Source organism: Mucor velutinosus (assembly GCF_035048745.1).
Source record: "Mucor velutinosus strain NIH1002 chromosome Unknown tig00001564, whole genome shotgun sequence".
NCBI lineage: Eukaryota > Fungi > Mucoromycota > Mucoromycetes > Mucorales > Mucoraceae > Mucor > Mucor velutinosus.
Window position 1 is genome coordinate 159,991 of NW_027041906.1, and position 18,409 is coordinate 178,399.

General features: G+C 41.9%; 10 protein-coding genes across 10 annotated transcripts; 6 read left to right on the forward strand and 4 right to left on the reverse strand.

Moving 5' to 3' along the window:
* Positions 1-3: 3 nt before the first annotated feature.
* ATC70_010306 (uncharacterized protein) lies at positions 4-579 on the reverse strand (the record flags this gene model as incomplete). Its single annotated transcript, XM_064829525.1, has 2 exons — positions 4-358; positions 452-579. 2 exons carry the CDS (start codon positions 577-579, stop codon positions 4-6), a joined length of 483 nt encoding a protein of 160 aa, XP_064682027.1.
* Positions 580-730: 151 nt separating this feature from the next.
* On the forward strand, positions 731-2,286 carry ATC70_010307 (uncharacterized protein; the record flags this gene model as incomplete). The annotated part of the gene is made up of 3 exons (XM_064829526.1): positions 731-1,287; positions 1,345-1,924; positions 1,984-2,286. The coding sequence occupies 3 exons, from the start codon at positions 731-733 to the stop codon at positions 2,284-2,286; spliced, it is 1,440 nt and encodes a 479-aa protein (XP_064682028.1).
* Positions 2,287-2,293: 7 nt separating this feature from the next.
* On the reverse strand, positions 2,294-3,079 carry ATC70_010308 (uncharacterized protein; the record flags this gene model as incomplete). Its single annotated transcript, XM_064829527.1, has 1 exon — positions 2,294-3,079. One exon carries the CDS (start codon positions 3,077-3,079, stop codon positions 2,294-2,296), a length of 786 nt encoding a protein of 261 aa, XP_064682029.1.
* A 267-nt stretch (positions 3,080-3,346) lies between these two features.
* Positions 3,347-5,326, forward strand: ATC70_010309 (Aa_trans domain-containing protein; the record flags this gene model as incomplete). The annotated part of the gene is made up of 2 exons (XM_064829528.1): positions 3,347-4,169; positions 4,227-5,326. 2 exons carry the CDS (start codon positions 3,347-3,349, stop codon positions 5,324-5,326), a joined length of 1,923 nt encoding a protein of 640 aa, XP_064682030.1.
* A 582-nt stretch (positions 5,327-5,908) lies between these two features.
* LSM5 (RNA-binding protein lsm5) lies at positions 5,909-6,763 on the forward strand (the record flags this gene model as incomplete). The annotated part of the gene is made up of 2 exons (XM_064829529.1): positions 5,909-6,545; positions 6,603-6,763. 2 exons carry the CDS (start codon positions 5,909-5,911, stop codon positions 6,761-6,763), a joined length of 798 nt encoding a protein of 265 aa, XP_064682031.1.
* Positions 6,764-6,783: 20 nt separating this feature from the next.
* On the reverse strand, positions 6,784-9,948 carry ATC70_010311 (uncharacterized protein; the record flags this gene model as incomplete). The annotated part of the gene is made up of 8 exons (XM_064829530.1): positions 6,784-7,659; positions 7,724-7,913; positions 7,968-8,066; positions 8,125-8,772; positions 8,836-8,945; positions 8,998-9,105; positions 9,162-9,395; positions 9,460-9,948. 8 exons carry the CDS (start codon positions 9,946-9,948, stop codon positions 6,784-6,786), a joined length of 2,754 nt encoding a protein of 917 aa, XP_064682032.1.
* A 392-nt stretch (positions 9,949-10,340) lies between these two features.
* ATC70_010312 (uncharacterized protein) lies at positions 10,341-10,809 on the forward strand (the record flags this gene model as incomplete). Its single annotated transcript, XM_064829531.1, has 3 exons — positions 10,341-10,518; positions 10,577-10,658; positions 10,722-10,809. The coding sequence occupies 3 exons, from the start codon at positions 10,341-10,343 to the stop codon at positions 10,807-10,809; spliced, it is 348 nt and encodes a 115-aa protein (XP_064682033.1).
* An 80-nt stretch (positions 10,810-10,889) lies between these two features.
* Positions 10,890-11,494, reverse strand: ssh4_2 (Protein ssh4; the record flags this gene model as incomplete). The annotated part of the gene is made up of 3 exons (XM_064829532.1): positions 10,890-10,984; positions 11,053-11,275; positions 11,492-11,494. 3 exons carry the CDS (start codon positions 11,492-11,494, stop codon positions 10,890-10,892), a joined length of 321 nt encoding a protein of 106 aa, XP_064682034.1.
* A 2,045-nt stretch (positions 11,495-13,539) lies between these two features.
* Positions 13,540-14,448, forward strand: ATC70_010314 (uncharacterized protein; the record flags this gene model as incomplete). Its single annotated transcript, XM_064829533.1, has 1 exon — positions 13,540-14,448. One exon carries the CDS (start codon positions 13,540-13,542, stop codon positions 14,446-14,448), a length of 909 nt encoding a protein of 302 aa, XP_064682035.1.
* An 818-nt stretch (positions 14,449-15,266) lies between these two features.
* Positions 15,267-16,058, forward strand: ATC70_010315 (uncharacterized protein; the record flags this gene model as incomplete). Its single annotated transcript, XM_064829534.1, has 1 exon — positions 15,267-16,058. The coding sequence occupies one exon, from the start codon at positions 15,267-15,269 to the stop codon at positions 16,056-16,058; it is 792 nt and encodes a 263-aa protein (XP_064682036.1).
* Between the last annotated feature and the right edge of the window lie 2,351 nt (positions 16,059-18,409).

Genomic DNA, 18,409 nt, shown 5'->3' on the forward strand with positions numbered 1-18,409 from the left:
ATACTATAGGTGCATCCACATACGAACATGAGGTGTACCCGCTTCTTCAAAGATTTGATCATCACCCTGCTCGATTTTGAAACCAGTCTTTTCGTAAAACCCACGTCGAGGATATTGCGAATGCAATACAATAGTGTTGAGCCCACTGGTTTTGCAATACTCTACAAAGGCTTCAACTAACAAGCGGCCGATCTGAAGACCACGAGCATCTGACAAGACAGCAAGTCGCCCCAATTTCGCTACACCATCTGGCTTGGGTATCAAACGAACGTTTCCGATATCTACGTTGTGTTCAATAGTACCATCTGGATTCTCTTTGTCACATGTAGCAACCCAATGTTGGCAGACTGCATCTTGACTATATGTATGTATATATATATATATATTATACAATAATGCATGTGATTAGGAAAAAAAAAAAGGCACTGGACTGCCCCACATATACACATACCCATCAAGTTCAATTTCCTCTGAATAACCTTGTTCTTGAATAAAGACTTGTCTACGAACAGCAAGTGCTCTATGGATTTCTTCGGGGTATTGAATGTGGATGATCTTGACGTTAGTGTATTTAGACATGTTTTGACAGGTACAATATAAACGAAATAAAGTTGAATTATCTCTTACCCTTTTTTATATTCAACTCAATTTTCTCGGCCCTGATGAGTCAACATCATTTGATCGAATCCGTGGCTTGCTTTTTATTTCCGGAAACCGGAAATCATTGGAAATGCTTCTAGCACATTACCATCTGTCAGCAAGTCTGTCTTGCTGCAGTCGTGATAGCCATGCAAGCCAGGGCATCCGTCTTGATTGTTCCCGTGCGAATAGCGTTGTGGATGTGTCCAATGTCCAATGGCCATCCGTCTCAAATGTCTTATCTGAGACAGAAAGTCAGTTCAACCAAGCCAAAAAAATTTGCCATCCTTCTTCTTCGAATACCATACAAACTAGCATGTCCAACAGCAACAACGATGAGGACACCGATCAGCTTGAGTTGATGGGCGCCTCCAACGACAGTAATGCCACCCAATTTGATATTACAAAACTACCTGATTCGTTCCAAAAATTCCTCAAGGACAATTCAATTGATCCTCAAATCTACACTGTTGCAAAACTACCTCGATACATTAGAACCAATACACATCTGCCTGCTGATAAAAGACCTAGCTTGCAAGATCTCAAGACTCAATTCCAGACAGACAAGGTGTATGCGGTAGATGGGCTGGCTCACTTTTTTAGTGTACAGCTGGATGAGACTACTCAACGTATATCAGATGTTCCTGCGTAAGAGTGCTTCTTGCTCATGATGTTGCATTCATACTCATTTTGCTTCTGATTTAGCTACAAGAAGCATGCGATATTCGGTATTGATCTCAGTTCAGCCATTGCAGTTGAAGCTTTAGAGGTACAAAAAGACGACCAAGTGTTGGATCTATGTTGCGCACCGGGGGCCAAGCTGTGTATGATTGCCAACCTATTAGGACGAGATGGATTAGGCACAGTGACAGGCGTTGATCTAGCAGGTCATCGCTTAGCAACATGTCGATCGCTACTGAAAAAGTACAAGGTGGGCGAAAAAGTGAGGTTGTTTGAAGCAGATGGCACCGCATTTGGCGTGCCACCTCCCTCTCGCTTAGGAGGCAGAATGATCCACAACAAAAATGTAGACGAAAAAGACATGACGACCAGAAAACGACAAAAGTTGGATTTAGTGAAACCATTCTGGGCATCTCGCTTGCTTCGATTCGATAACCAAACACCCTCTCTGACCAATGCGTTGTACGACAAAGTGCTTGTGGATGCCGAGTGTACGCATGATGGAAGCATAGCGCATATCTTGAAATACGAGAAATGGGGATGGGACACATTTGAAAAGAACTTTATGGACCCTCATAGAATAGACACCATAGCAGAACTACAGGTGTGTATAAGCAGTGCTGACCATGGATAGTGAAGGATATTGACTGCTACTATTCTTAGTGCAACTTGATGAAACAAGGCTGGCATATGCTGAAGCCAGGCGGGATCATGATATACAGCACCTGCTCGCTCTCGATTCGACAAAATGAAGACAATGTCGCTTGGTTTTTAAATGAATTCAAAGACGCACAATTAGAAAAGATACCCAGTTTCAACATTCCACCAGCCGAGATCAAGCAGCAACAATTTCATCCCGCTTTGCAAGGTGACATTGAAGCGAATTGTCTTCGATTTGATCCCATTTCAAGCAACACGAGTGGATTCTTTGTAGCTCGTTTCGTTAAAGCTGCTTTATTTACATAAACGAATTTTACTTTTTCTCGTAAACCTCATTCACCATGTCCCATTCCTTGTCCAGCATCTTTGATTCAGTAATGGCTGAGGAGAGTTGCATCATGCTATCATCAGGCCCAGCTTCGAATTCTTCCTCTTGTTGCTGCTGTTGAAGTAAAGGCGTTTTTTCTTCTTCAACTTCTTCTTCTTCTTCTTCTTGTCTCTCAAGAATACCCAGGTCAATTTCCTTGCCCAAGTCCTTGATAAATCGATCAATTCTGCGATGGTATCCAAACAGAAGCATGTGGGATACACGCACCATGGGCTTCTTGATCACACCTTGCTCTGTAATTTTGAGATACACTGCTTTTTCCTCGCCTTCAACAGGCTCAATCAAGAATGTCCACGAGCCGCTGAATGTTGATTTTCTCTGTGGCACCTGTTCTCCTGGTGTGATGTAAGGTCTCTCCTCCAATACCCGTAATAGTTTTCTCTCGCGCTCTTGTTCAATATGCATGACGACAGTGCGTCGATCTTTTTTGGTATATTCAACGAATGTAAGGCGGTTGTCATCCTCGTACTGGTTGATCTCGTTCTCAAACTCGTCTCTTCTTACTGTCACTCGGTCAATGTTGGAACGCCAAGCAGGATAGTCCTCTACACTGGTCAAGATGGTCCACAGAATATGAGGCGTTGTGTTGTATTTTGCTGTACGAGACACGATATGACTACTAGGCAACAAGAGGCCAATAGCGTATATGCCAAGTGGTATAGCAGGTATTAATACCAAACAAATGATAATTGCAGTAAACGCACTGATCATTACTTTTTAGTGCAGAATAGAAGAAAAAAAGAGATAAAGGGAAAAAGAGAGGGAAAAAAAAAACCTGAAACGATTTATTTATCTACCATTTTTGAAAAGCCTTCTTTCCATCATCTTTCTCTCTTCCAAGAATGGCAGGTAAAATTCATGTCAAGCTGTTTTTTTTTGCACCAGAGAGGCTAAATGAACATCTATAGCACTCTATACTATAGGCATTATCACAGGTAAGCTTCTTGTTTGCTATGGAATCAAAGCATAGCCTCTGACATGAACCACGCAGTCAGTGACACTGCTGCTCAAGACAGCACGCTTGATAAAAGTGGACCTCTCTTGAAACAATTGTTTGCATCCGACGCGAAATATGCTGTCAAGGAGCACACCATTGTGCCAGATCAAGCACAGGATATCACCCACATTGTGACAAAGTGGTCAGACGTTTTAGAGATCAATGCCATCGTATTGACAGGAGGAACTGGATTTTCCGAACGAGACATCACACCAGAGGCCATTAAACCGCTGCTTACCAAGGAGACCACTGGCATCACACAACTGCTCTTGGCCACGTCACTAGCTATTACACCATTCGCTGCTCTCTCAAGGCCCATCACAGGTATCAGAAACAAGACATTGATCATCACTTTACCTGGCAGCCCCAAGGCATGCAAAGAGAATATGGAGGCTGTATTCAAAGTGCTGCCACATGCCTTGGACCTGATCTTGGGCAGATCTGTTGTAAAGGAGACGCACACCAAGATGCAGCAGCAACCGGAGCAGAAAATGGCGACTACAATTGCAAGTGCAGGACAGCATGTCTGCACACACCATCATGACCAAGAGGGCCACCCTAGTCAGACAGGCGTATCAGCATCATTAGACACACCCGTATCAAGACGTGCTAGATCGTCCCCTTATCCCTTAATCCCTGTGGAAAAGGCTCACAGAATAGTGGCTCAATTCTCGCATCCTCTGAACGTAGTCAGCGTCCCTGTATCTCAATTCTTACCAGGCTATGTTTTGGCAGAGGATGTCAAGTCATTGGAGCCTGTACCTGGCTACCGTGCCTCTGTTGTAGATGGCTATGCTATCCATGGTAAGTTTGCTTTGCTAATAAGCACTGCACCACCACAACTCACCATCTTGTAAATAGTGGAAGATGGGCCAGGCGTGTATGAGATAGAATCCATCTCGCTGGCTCAAACAGGATCCGATCAAGATCAGCCCAAGGTCTTGAGCAAGGGAAAGATTGCGCGTGTAGCTACAGGTGGCATGGTACCTGAAGGTGCAAATGCAGTCATCATGGTAGAAGACACTAAACTCGTCGAAAGCTCTCCCTCTGGCGATGAAGAGCTCAAAGTTGAAATCCTCGTCAGTGCTCGTCCAGGCGACAATATTCGAGAGATTGGCACTGACTGTGCTGTGGGACAAATTGTAGGTCATCGGGGGCAGCGTATTGGCGCTGAATTGGGTGTGTTGGCTTCAGTAGGTGTGCGCCATGTGAAGGTATTCCGCAAACCTCGCGTAGGTGTGCTTTCCTCAGGCAATGAAGTGCTGGATCATATCCACACAGATCAGTTGAAGCTAGGCCAAATCCGGGACACCAACCGTATCACGCTGCTTGCTGCTATTCAAGCAGCTGGATTTGAAGCAGTGGATCTAGGCATCGTGGACGATAACGTGGACGACATTGTAGAGCGACTGGAAGAAGCCACTGCCAAGGTGGATGTGCTCTTGACAACAGGCGGCGTTTCGATGGGTGAAGCTGATTTCATGAAGCCTATTCTGGAGCAAAAAATGGATGCTACTGTTCATTTCGGCCGTGTCATGATGAAGCCTGGTAAGCCTACTACCTTTGCGACTATTCCACAGGGTCCAAAGCGCCCTCCCAAGCTAGTGTTTGCTCTGCCCGGTAACCCAGTTTCTGCCACTGTCGCCTTCCACTTGTTTGTCTTGCCTGCATTGCGTCGTATGGCTGGCTGGGTCAAGCCAGAGAACGTCTTGGTGCCAGTACAGATCCAGGATACCATCCAACTGGACCCTCGACCTGAATTCCATCGAGTGCAAGTCTCTATTGGCGCTCAAGGCAACATGATTGCCGAGTCAACCGGTAAACAACAGAGTAGTCGTATGCTCAGTATGGTGGAGGCAAATGGACTCTTGCAATTGCCCATGAAGACTCCTGAACTATCACAGCTTACCAAAGGAACGACTGTACCGTGTATTTTGATTGGCACCCTTATCAACCATTAAATAAATAAATCAAAAGTTGGATCTGTTTTCTACCACCTAGGGAGTAAAAAAAAAAAAAAAAAAAAAACCAGTCGATAGCTATTTTTTCATCAAGGGATATAGACCATGGGTCAATTGAAGGCAGAAAGGGGACAAGTAGGGGCAGTTTTCTTTTGCAAAACGAATGGCATGAAGAGTAGTGCAAGTGTCGTTTTATAGGTAGGGGATACATAAATGAAGCAGTAAGAATATCTAGCATACACTCTATTACCGTTCAAATGGCCAATTGTTGCCAAGCAAACGCTTATTGTCAATGAACCCTTCATGTTGCCACTAGACGCCATCCCTTCTTTTTTAGACAGAAACAAGCAACAACGTGGAAATCGTGCAAAAAGCACACAAATGGCCATCCTATGCTAATCCCCTATTTTCTTCTCCACCGCATAAATAGCATGATTTGATGTTAAGAAAAAAAGAAAGAAGCATCCCTCAACTTGGATTCCCTGTATATCTGTGTTGGTATAAATGACACCATCTTAGCTATCCCACATGTCCCTTTTTTTTCATCTTTCTTCTTTTTTTTTTTCTTTCCATTCGGAAAACATGATTACAAAACTCACCATCGGCCAAGTCCTCTGTCAGCCTATAGTACCCTTTGCATTTCTAGTCAGTTTTGCTGGCCTGATCAGCTTCTTTTTCTATTGCATCAAAAGCGGCTTTACCAAGACGGATAAGCAAATCAGCTGGATTCTTACATTTGCGAGTAGTCTGGTTTGCACGGTTGTTTCTATCCCCTATTTCATTCAATTCTGGCGGTCTGGGTGGGACATGTCAAGGCTAGGCACAGACTCCAATGGGCACACAGCGATGGTGTGCTTCTTTATAAGCTACTTAATCTTGGATCTGTCCCTGGGCTCCATCTACTATAGAAGCCGTATCACCGTGCTGACTGGCTGGATCCATCATCCGCTATATATTGGCATTTTGTTTTGGTTGTTGAGGTGTCGATCCTCGTCCTTCTTTAGCACGAATTGTATATTGGAGTTACCCACATTGCTGCTGGCATTGGGCTCTTTCAAGGATCGCTGGCGATGTGATCTCTTGTTTGCTGCTACCTTCTTTGTGCTCAGACTTGTGTTTCATGCCTACATGATTCTGGCCCTGAAGCAATCACATCGTCTAGAGCTACTGTGGTTGGTAGCTGTGGCCGTGTTTCCATTGCACTTGTATTGGTATTACGGTATGTACAGACACGCTAGCATCGGGTGCCATTTACCCATCTTGACCCATTTTATAGGCATCCTCACTCAATTGATCAAAAGATACTCTGCCTGTATCAAGCTTGCCATCTTCAGCCCCAACTCGCTCGCTGACAACACAGCGTCTTCTGCTGATACTACCAACAAGAAAAGGAAAAGATCCAAACATGCGTTTCTAGACAGAATCTATACTTTTTAATTATACATACAATAAAACGCCTAAAGCACAAAATTAATCAATTCACCCTTCTTGGCTACAATCAATTTTCGAACAGGCTTATCAGAGATCCATTTTTTGCCAGCATCGGACGCTCTCACACGTCTCTCAATTTCAGCCGTGTTACCAATCAGTTCTTTTGGTATCGTGATGCTGGATCGTGTCTTGCCATTGATTTGAATAATGCAATCCAGTTCGCTCTTTTCTAATGCTGCTGCGTCAAATGTGGGCCATGCTTCATCAAACACGCTGGCAGAGGGGGTGTTGTGATTGGCTGCTTCCCAGCATTCTTCACTCATAGCAGGTGTCATGGGTGCCATCATCTTGACGATGGATTGCACTGCATGTTGGTACACGGGGGATGTAGGTTCCACAGTGGTAGCAGAAGAAGAAACATGGTTTGACAGCTTGATGAGATCAGAGATGGCTGTGTTGAACGAGTAGTTGGATGTCAAAGTATCGGTCACTTGCTTGATGGTCTGATTTGTGATTCTGTACATTTCTCTCTCGTCTTTGGTCATATCATTCATGGCGGGCAGTGGCTGGCCAGACTCAGCAGGCAACGATTGCGACATTTTCAAGACCTTAGCCAACCATCTCTGCATGCCAATAATACTGGAATCCTCCCACTCTAGTACTTCAGATGGTGGTGCCTTGTACAAGATGTGGAGTCGAGTCGCATCCACACCGCACTCGCTAACAACATGCACTGGGTCCACACCATTGTACTTGCTCTTAGACATCTTTTCAAACGAAATCAAAGGTGCCTCTCCTGTGCTGATCATCTTGGGATTTGCATAGTCAGATGCGTCCACTTCCTCTGGCTTCAAAAAGCGTTGGGTCTTTGGATCCTTGAATGTGCGGCCATGCACCATACCCTACATATGTAGTTAGTTGATCTGTACAATATTATGCAATAAAAACCCTTCAAGACGCACGTACCTGTGTAAGCAGCACATTGAATGGCTCACCGTGACCTGGCTTCTTTTCAGGAGTCTCGTTGAAAGCACCTTGCTTCAATAGGGCTTTGGTGATAAAACGGGAATACAGCAAGTGCAATATAGCGTGCTCTACGCCACCAATGTAGATATCCACCGGCAACAAGGCAGATGCTTTGACAGGGTCAAATGGCCTAGTAGAGCAGCATTAGTATGTGTCCGTATCTCTTTCCAATGCGGAGACTTACAGTGTCTTGTTGTGAGGGTCTGTGAATCGCATAAAGTACCACGATGAATCAACAAAGGTATCCATGGTATCGGTTTCTCGCTTGGCTGGACCTTGACATCTAAAGTACGTTCAGGCTTAGTATACGTCCATTCCTCACTGATATGAGGCTTGCTTACTGGGGGCACTGGCAATTCACCCAATCTTCTCGGCCAGCAAGGGGCGATTGACCCTTACCAGAAAACTCAACATCCAGTGGAAGATGCACAGGTAAGTCTTCTTTAGGCACAGGCACCACCTTACATGTTGGACAATGAATTACAGGAATAGGGGCACCCCAATATCTCTGTCTTGACAAGAGCCAATCCTTTAATCGAAACTGTGTGGCAGGATGCCCTACACCCATCCTTTGAGCCTCTTTCAAAATAGCTTTTCCAGCAGCGCCTGATTTCATGCCTCTATAAGGCCCTGATGCCTCTGTCAAGATGCCCTGAGCTGTGTACGGCGAACTGTAGTCCAAGGGCTGATCCACCTCCTTGATGGCAGGCTCTACAACAAATCGCACTTGATCTACGACATGGTTCACCTTACAGAACTCGAAATCTCGCTTGTCATGAGCAGGAACACCCATCACAGCGCCTGTGCCGTAATCAGAGAGCACGTAGGGTGCTACATAGACTGGGATATCTTCCTTGGTGAATGGGTTCTTGGCATACAAACCAGTAAACACGCCCTTCTTGTTTTCTTCTGCTTCATCCATGTTTTGTTTCTTCTTTAAATCCTCTACAAATCCTAAAACTGAATCAGCTTGTTCCTTGGGCAATATCCTATCAAAGTAGCACAAAGTGAGTGTGATTCCCATTGCTGACACCCATGTTTGTGTACGTTACGCCTTGCTGACCAGCGGATGCTCTGGTCCTAGCACCAAGTACTGCACGCCGTAGATGGTATCGGGTCTGCTGGTAAACACCTTGATGGGCTCTCTTGATTCAACAGAGTTCTATCAGCTGAAATGTCAGTGCACATCTACGCAGCTTTTGACACCTACCTACAATGTTGAATTCAAATTCTGCCCCTGTTGATTTGCCAATCCAGTTGCGCTGCATTTGCTTAACTCTGTCTGGCCAGTTCTCCAGTCTGTCAATGTCCTTTAACAAATCCTGCGACGTAGACGTCTGTTTAGCATGAAAACAACCATACATTACACCATACTCACATCGGCAAACTCGGTTACTTTGAAAAACCACTGCTTGAGCTTCTTTCTCTCCACCAATGCACCTGAGCGCCATGATTTCCCTTCTGGATCCACTTGCTCATTGGCCAACACTGTCTTATCCACTGGATCCCAATTCACCACTGCTTCCTTTTGATAGGCTAATCCCGCATTGTATAATTCCAAAAAGATGTACTGTGTCCATCGATAATACTCTGGATCACAGGTAGCCAGTTCCTAGAACGCAGATGGTCTGTTGAACGACATGTTTGCATGCAATGTCAAAATGCTCAGGCCGTACCTTTGACCAATCAAAATCAATGCACAATTTTGACATTTGCTCCTTCATGATGGCAATGTTCTTGGTAGTCCACTCGGATGGGTGAATGCCTCGTTCAATAGCTGCGTTCTCGGCTGGCAGCCCAAAGGCATCCCAACCCATAGGATGAAGTACATTGTAGCCATACATTTTACGAAATCGCTGAATGGTATCGCTGATAGCGTACACGCGGACATGGCCCATATGAAGCATGCCACTAGGATAAGGAAACATGGATAATGTGTAGTAATTGGGTTTACTTGTATCTACAGGCTTGGGTGTTTTGGCATTCTCCTTCCAACGAGTCTGCCATTTGGTCTCTATAGCGCTGAAATCCAAGGGCAATTTACGCTGTTGCTGTTGCTGTTGTTGTTGTGTTGCATAGTATCTAGAGCTAGTGCCCACGTACAGGGTGGCTGGTATATGTCGACTGACGTTCCTTGTCAAATGGGCCTTTAATAGTATCGACATGATAAATGCAGAAAAAGAAAGGGTAAATGTAAAAGGAACCCTTGGCCTTGATTTGTTTTAAACTTTTTTGGGATCCTTGCTGGCTCCCCGGTGCGGCTATCCAATTACCTCCATTTGACAGCTGCACAGGCAACCAGCAAGTTGTCCTCAACTGGCAAGTAAACAAATGTCGTACTGAGTGGCACCTTGCTTTTGCAAATGTTGTAAAGCTAGATTACGCGTGATTTGATCATGAGAAAATTACACTTGTAAGAAAACTCCCTTTTCATCTCTTCATCCATTCTTTTTGCATCAGTATGGATCATCACCACCACCACCACCACCACCACCACCATCAGGCTCGCTTCACAATATATCTTCCATCTCCATCAAATCAACATGGCCGTTCAACAATGCAATTGCACGCTTTACACTATATACCACCACCACCGCATCACCCGCACTATCCTTCTGCTCCTCCACATGTGCACTCGCGCTACTACATGCCTACTCAATGGCAGCAATCCACCTATGCGCCCAGAAGATCATCTTCACTGTCCTCTCAATCCACGCATTGCAAAAGAAAGAAATGTAGGTACTCATCGACATACAAAGCAATGCTCCTTTTGAATCTCAACATTGTATATAGCTCTTATAAGTCCAGCGCATGAAAATCGATTGCAACAGGAGCCATTTTCAGTGATCAGAAGCTTCAAATCAACAGTGCATTGGTACAGTAGCATACGACTTGCACACACAAACGCACTAACAGCAATCGAATGACATACAAACAGGATATCCAAGACATTTTGCTTCTGTTACAATGATGATATCATTGAATTCAACGATCACTATTACAAAAAGGATGAAAAATCAAGTTGAGAAAGTTGACTAAAGAAAGAGGGCATTTTATATTCAAATCAAAAAGTGAAATAAAATAGCGAGAGATATACAGACATAATTTAGAAAACAAGAGCAGCACCCTTGGTCTTCTTGTCACCACCCAATTCAAAGTGCTTACATCTCTTGATGGCGAGTTGCATCTTGTACTTGCAGGCTATAATATGAAAAATATTTTGAGTCTTCAAAAACACACATACACACGAAACGCAATCTAGAGCTTACCGGTACACTCGAGACGGAGGACAATCTTCTTGGTAGTCTTGGCCTTCTTGTGGAAAACGGGCTTGGTTTGACCACCATAACCGGATTGCTTACGGTCATAACGTCTCTTACCTTGGGCAAAGAGAGAGGCCTTACCAGCCTTGTATTGGGTGACCTTGTGAGGAGTGTGCTTTCTACACTTGCTACCCTTGCAGTAGGTGTTACGGGTCTTGGGAATGTTGACCTAATTTGCATATGTGTTTAATATCATCTTGCTTTAAAAGATCTCTCATCCCCATCATCATCCACATCATCGTCATCAATGCATGATTGTCGGTCCATGGTCGTCTTATTTCATCGTCATTTTTAGAGTTGCAAATCGGTTATAGATGGACGTTGCTGATTCATGCTGATGGATGCTGATAGTAGATGGATGGATGGATGGTTGTATAGTACGTACCATGTTTAACTTTATGCCAAAAAAAGAGAGGGATCAATCTTCAAGTTGGATACATTGTTAGTTCATACTACACCTTTCTATTACTTTCGTCTCCGGTCCGAACATTGCATGCCCTGAGTGTTCTTAGCTAGTATGATCTATGCTCTATATTGTCAATACATCCCAGCCACGCCATTCACTTGCCATGGATCTCAAATGCTTACTTATTTTTGGCTTGCCTTTTGCTGATAACTTTGCTAATTCAAAATACATTCTATCATTCCAAGATCTACAACTAAAAATCCCATTCCAAATGGCGTTTGAAATCTGTCATACTCAATAAGAACGCAATGATGCGAATTTGCTTTGTCGCTGTGCTATCAATATGACGGACTATGGCTGATTAGCAGGATTTCTACTAATATGGATTGAAGCTTCACTTCTTGACCTACTGCTCTTACGTACGAGTCCTCCATAACGATGGTTCGTCTTATTCTACGGCGGTTATGTAAATATCGACGCAAGCAACTCGTTTATGGGCACACAGCATGGTAGCAGTACCGTTTAATACCCAAATGTATGCAACGCACAGCAAAATTTGGAAGCTTTTGGGTCACATTTTTTTTTGTGTTAGAAGCTGTTTCAAGCTGCCAGAATAGCACTGGATGATTGCTCTCGTCCAGCACTTACTTGCTGACACCTTTGCTCAATTTTTTTTGGAGCCAAAAAAATATGGTCAAAAATCGACTCTAAACCATGAGCTACCCCTCATGAAAAATTCCAAAAATGAAACGATCGCGTTTTTGACCTCCAAAACGAACACTTTTACTATAGCATACATTATATCCAAATGATGCTATCGATTTAAAGCAATCTTTGAAACTATATTTGTGCGACCTTTATATGTAAAATTTTGACTTTTTGGCCAAAAACCTCTTTTCATATCTTCAAACATTGCTCAATAAGTTTATTCAAAACACTTCTCTTTATTAACACCATTAGGTGCGGATTGAAAAGCACTCTTAGATTGTATTAGAAAGTATAGGATGATCATCGCAACTTACATAATCGAATCTGGCAGAATAGATTTATTGAGTCGATTTTGATCAAAATCAGGCCAATCTTGAGCAGACAAAAAGCGGCATTTAAATTGTGTTTCCTAGCCTCCTAGCCTCCTAGCAGCGGCCAAAATTAATGCCTTGTCATCATGAAGGCTGTGGATGTTCCTGATGCTATCAAGGAGGAAATTGCGAGTTGGAAGCACTGTAATGCCAATTGAATAGGGTGGAACCAAGTACTTGATTGGATGAACACACACTGATATGTAATAGTGTCGCACTAGACCAAAGCGCAAGAAAAAAAAAAGTGAGTCGACGATATGACATGTTTATATTCTCAATGTGATTTCGTTACACCTTAGATAAACATTTTCACGAGTGGAACTTGATGAATCACGATACTATATTTTTTTTTTCAGAAGCTAAAATACACAAGCATGGCTTGAACCCAGATTTGTGGTGCAGTCTTATTTGGATGGAAATTTCCATTTTTCCTGCTTCAACATCTTGGTGCAAAATTGCATAGTTGCTTAGCAAAGAGTTCTTCTAACCCCCACATGCTCATTCGACCAACTATCCAAGGGACTTGTTCTACCGAGAGATTTCATTTAATTTGCTAATTATGTTTATGCAAATTTATAATGCTCCTCCTCCCATGGATGAAGATGCAGACATCCCAACAAATTTCATGTGGTTTTAAAATAACCTTGCAATAAATAAGCACTCATTTTCAAATGATTTGAGATTAACATGAGCAAGAAGTCTCTAATCTACAAGATAATCACTATTTAATTAGCAAATCAAGGCTTGCAAATGGTAAAATAGGATTAGAAAGTGTGGTGCTATTCATGCGTAATTTGCCCTGTAACAACGAATGAAATCCCGCTTCGAAAGTTTGTCAATAAATAGAGGCTGAAATACGCATCGTTTCATTTCTTTCTTTTTTTTTTACTTCATTATTATAAACTTATCTTATCTCTCTATCTCTTAAAAGTCAAATTATTCTATTGTATGGTCTCACACTCGAGAGTCGCTATTGTTGGTGCTGGTGCCGTCGGTGCATCACTCGCCTATGCATTGATGTTTAAAAATATTTGTTCCGAAATCTTGATCGTTGACGTTAGCCCTGATATTGTGAAAGCTCAAGTCCTGGATTTAGCTGATGCTGCTAGCGTCAGTCATACTCGTATTCGTGGTGCTTCTCCTGAAGAAGCTGGTCAAGCTGATATTATTGTGATTACTGCTGGTGCTAAGCAAAGAGATGGCGAGCCTCGTACCAAGCTTATTGAACGCAATTATCGTGTGCTTAAAAATGTCATTGGTAGTATGCAGCCCATCAGACAAGACGCTGTCATTCTAATGGTATCAAATCCTGTGGATATCTTGACTCACATTGCTCGTAAGCTCTCTGGTTTGCCTGCTAGTCAGGTGATTGGTTCGGGTACTTACCTGGATACAACTCGTCTCTGTGTTCATCTTGGTGAAATTTTCGATGTCAATCCACAATCTATCAACGCCTATGTTCTTGGTGAACACGGTGATTCTCAAATGATTGCTTGGAGTGCTGCTACTATCGGTGGTCAACCATTGGCATCATTCCCAGAATATCAGGAAATTGACAAAAAGGCAGTGTCCAAGGTTGTGTCTGGTAAGGCAATGGAAATCATTCGTTTAAAGGGTGCTACTTTCTATGGTATTGGTGCATGTGCTGCTGATTTAGTGCACACGATCATTTTGAACAAGAAGGTGGTTCATCCAGTCTCTGTCTACGTCGAGAAGTATGGCGTTACGCTCTCTATGCCAGCCAAGATTGGATGGGAAGGTATTCAACATGTGTTCGATGTGCCCCTCAGTAAAGAAGAAGAAGAAAGACTACAGGCATCGGCTGAGGCTCTCCGCGAAATTGAGCAACTCTACTAAACATGCATCGTTATTCCTACACCTCTCGTCTATACCCTCCACCGTCTTTTCCTTTCATGAATACAAGTATATGTATATATTTTATTTAATAAACAAAAATTTCACTCGACACTCATCATTATTAGCGTTTGTTAACAAGTTGTGTATGGCCAAAAGAAACTAATAGGAAATGTAACCATCAAAACTTCGGATCTCAAGTAGTGCTGTTGTTGTACAAGGAAGATTTTTTTTTCTATAAATATTGTTTACTCATGAGGTGTTGTTGATGTTGCACCAAGGAGTAAAACATCTGTCACCATTATCCGAGAAAGGGATTTTATGATGCAAAAAAAAAAAAAAAAAAACCGATATTTCGTCGAATCCAAAGGTGTGCTCTTGGCTAATATAGGGCTTAAGCAGTGATTGAAGCAGTGAAGAGATAGCTGGTTCAATTTAATGACAAGAGGTGCTTCGAGGCTGATAGATCAGCAAAAATGTAGATGATTTGACAGCAGCTGGAGCCATTTGGGAACTGTCATGAAATACAAGTGCAAATGCAGACATAAGCTACATCATATGACACACGGCATGCCAACAAGTGAAAGTGCAAGTGCAGTTTCTCTCATAGAATGCCACCTAAGCATATACACAAACAAATGCGTATGGTGGCATCTGCTAGCCAGCCAGCCACTACCTTTTGAACCTTTTTCCATGGCCAAAAAAGTTTTTCTTTTAGGGTTTGAATCGCCGTTTTTCTACTATTTAATCATGGATTTAGTTAATTTAGATGAACAACTGCTCTTTCTTCTTTTTATTCCTACTTATTCAAAGGGTGGAAAATGCTGTCAAATTCTAGTGAAAAGGAATCCGCATCTTTACCCCCTCCATCAGCCTTGTTTGCCTCAAACTACTACTACAGCCATCCCTCAGGTACACCTCCTCCTCCCCACAGCAGCATGGCAGTGGAGGCTCGATCTGGCTATATTCTGCCTCCTCCTTCAAGCCTGCCAGGATACCATCTTCCTCCTCCCCCACAGTATATTTATTCACCTGCATCTAATGCGACATCTAATAACAGCAGTAGCCAATACTATTACCCACCTACACCTCCCGTATCATCCACCCCACCTCCACATCCGTCACATCCTTATGCACATCACCCGCTCGCAGCAGCTGTACATCACCATACCCTTAAAGAAGAACCACCGCAACTCAAAAAAGAAAAGGCCCAGAAACGCAAACGTCGCCCCAAGGATCCCAACGAAAACCCTCCCAAAAGCAAGAAAAAGACGACACCACCATACCATTACGAAGTACTCGAATTGAAACAGCAAAAGAAGCCTACCAAGAAACAACGCAAAGAGAATGAGGCAGCATCAGCAGCCGCTGCTACATTGGCATCATTTGCATCGGTATCGCCACCGTTAACAGAAGAAGAGGAAGTAGATGAAGAAGAGGATGATGTTTTACATGAATGTGTCAAATTAGAAGCTTGTGCAGGCCAAGGCGGAAGATTTGAATGTGAGCATTGTGGCATCAACTTTAAGCATTTGAATTGTCTCCAAAAACATGGGTGGGAGCATACAGACATGAGTAAACAGCAGCAAACTCAACTTGTAGAGGTGATTTAAAATTTTTTTTCTCTTGGTTGTAATCCTTTCTAATCCCTCTGTGTATTTTTATAGGCGGCACAAATCTTAATGGACATTGCTAGATATGGAATGAAAATGAGATCGCTACATTAGATTTGTTTGTTGAAGAAAGCTTCCCCCTTTAAATTGTAAATAAAATTCTTTCATTTATACACCTAATAATCTGTATAAAGTAACAGCATTCGAAAAAAAAAAAAAAAAAAAAAAAAACAATTTCTTATAACTACAGAGCAATCGGCTCCATCTACCTTGGATTAACTATCACTCATGGGCAAATAGTTAGTAAAACCTTGTGGACACAATGTGGAAATATGTTAGGGTGAGCATTTTAGCCTTTTTTGATGTCAACAACCTTTGCATGGAGTTTTGGAGCTTCAGGTACAAACGCTGCGCAATTTCATGTTTTAAGAGTTCTCATAGCATAATTCACTTTATCAAACACAAGCCTACCTTATAGTAACTATGGCAGCCCAACAGCACATGCCTGTCTACTAAATATACGACATTTGTTTATTTATCTTTTCTCTTTCTTGATCAGGTTCGTATAGGTAGAAGATCGCCATCAGGTATGTAATGCAAATTTGACAGAGCAAAATCCAAAATTCAGATGCCGCAATCAACGGTTACACGCGTTTTTTGACAGAAGCTATCACTTTAAGCTGCTCTATCTCGTTCAAATCATACAACACATATGTAATTATTGATGCCAATAAAATTATACTTTTTGGCTTTCTAATGATGGTACTTTAGATTCTATAGTACGTCTGAAAAGCACAAAATTTTGGTTTGAAAACTATGTACTCCAAAGAAGCTAATGTCAGCCTGTTTCGTACCTTATCTAGGTTTCAAAAACCTCAAAAATCTTGCTAAAACGTAGCACATATGGTATCAAAAGTTGTCTTAAACTTTGGAGCATGTTTTGGTACCACTTTAAGCCTACTTGAAGCTTCTTGATAGTGTTATATTTGTATTTGTAATGAGTTCTGCGCTTACGGCGCGCTTTAAAAGTGGAAACCAGCCTACTTACTGTTATGCGTTGAAATTGCACAATGTGAAATGAATTGCACTTATTTCTTTAGAAATATATCATTATGGACTTCTGTCCGGAAGACAACCCATGAAACAGAACTATCAAAATTATAATATGCGCATTTAAAAGTAAACTGATAGACACTTTTACCTTAAATACCCAATGTGACAACAATCAAGCATACCTTATTATAGCAAAAATACCATTAAAACAGTGAAATGCATCCACTCTGATCTGCATTCCGATAGCCCATCCAGTTAACAGATTGAGATATAAACTATGTATGCACTGGATTAGATGCACGATACGGATTTATACTATAAGAAGGATATGAACTACTGATACGCTAGTCAGAAACACTTATATTTACTATTTTGACATAGAGTTACATTAACTAGAAGGCATAAAACATAAATGTTCATAATTGAAATGTTGGTTACTTGTTATAATTCTAAATAAAATTTGATTTACAATTATAATTTAAATTCAAATTAAAACTGTAATTCACAAAATTGCTGCAAATCAAAAACTACTTTATAACTATTCATACATTTAAACGGTTTTCAGTACTATAAGACTAGCCGATCAATCTCGCTATGCTAGATGACGGCGTCACCCTGCGGGCTCTCGTCGAAGACATTTCAAATCAGAGATAATAAAAGTCTGGCATATCAAGTAGATTTTAAACACTCAATTAATAGTAAAAAAAAAAAGGCTATATCAGAGTCAAGATGGGGAGTTATTTATCCGCTGATGTTGCTCTTGAGATGGCAGCATAAAGCTGACCATGTGTAAATGCAAGACTTGTGTGAGATCTACAGCAATTTTTTTGAGATATTGTTATTGCAAAAGACGTCTTTATAAGGAAAAACTATCAATAAAAAAGTATTTGCGCTAAGCAATTGTCCTTTCCATTCCATGATCCCCATTCAATCAGCATCACAATCATCATTGTCATCAACAGAAAGACATTTAGGTCAGCCAGTAGCAGCGAAGCCTGTCAAAATCAATTTAAGCTCAGGTTATTTTTTTCTGTTCAAGATTGGACAGATGTTGTCATTTTTCGACTTCTTTAATCTATTCTTTGATATTCGACTGTATAAACTGTGATGATCATCCTATGCTTCTTAATACATTCTTGAAGCACTTTTCAAGGCGCTTCCAATGGTGCTAATTGTAATGAGAGTTTTGGCTGAAATTATTGAGCAATTTAATAAAATTTGAAATGAGGTTTTTAGCGAAAATAGTCATATTTTGCATATGAACACTTCATAAAAGTGGTTTCAGAAGTTGCTTTGGA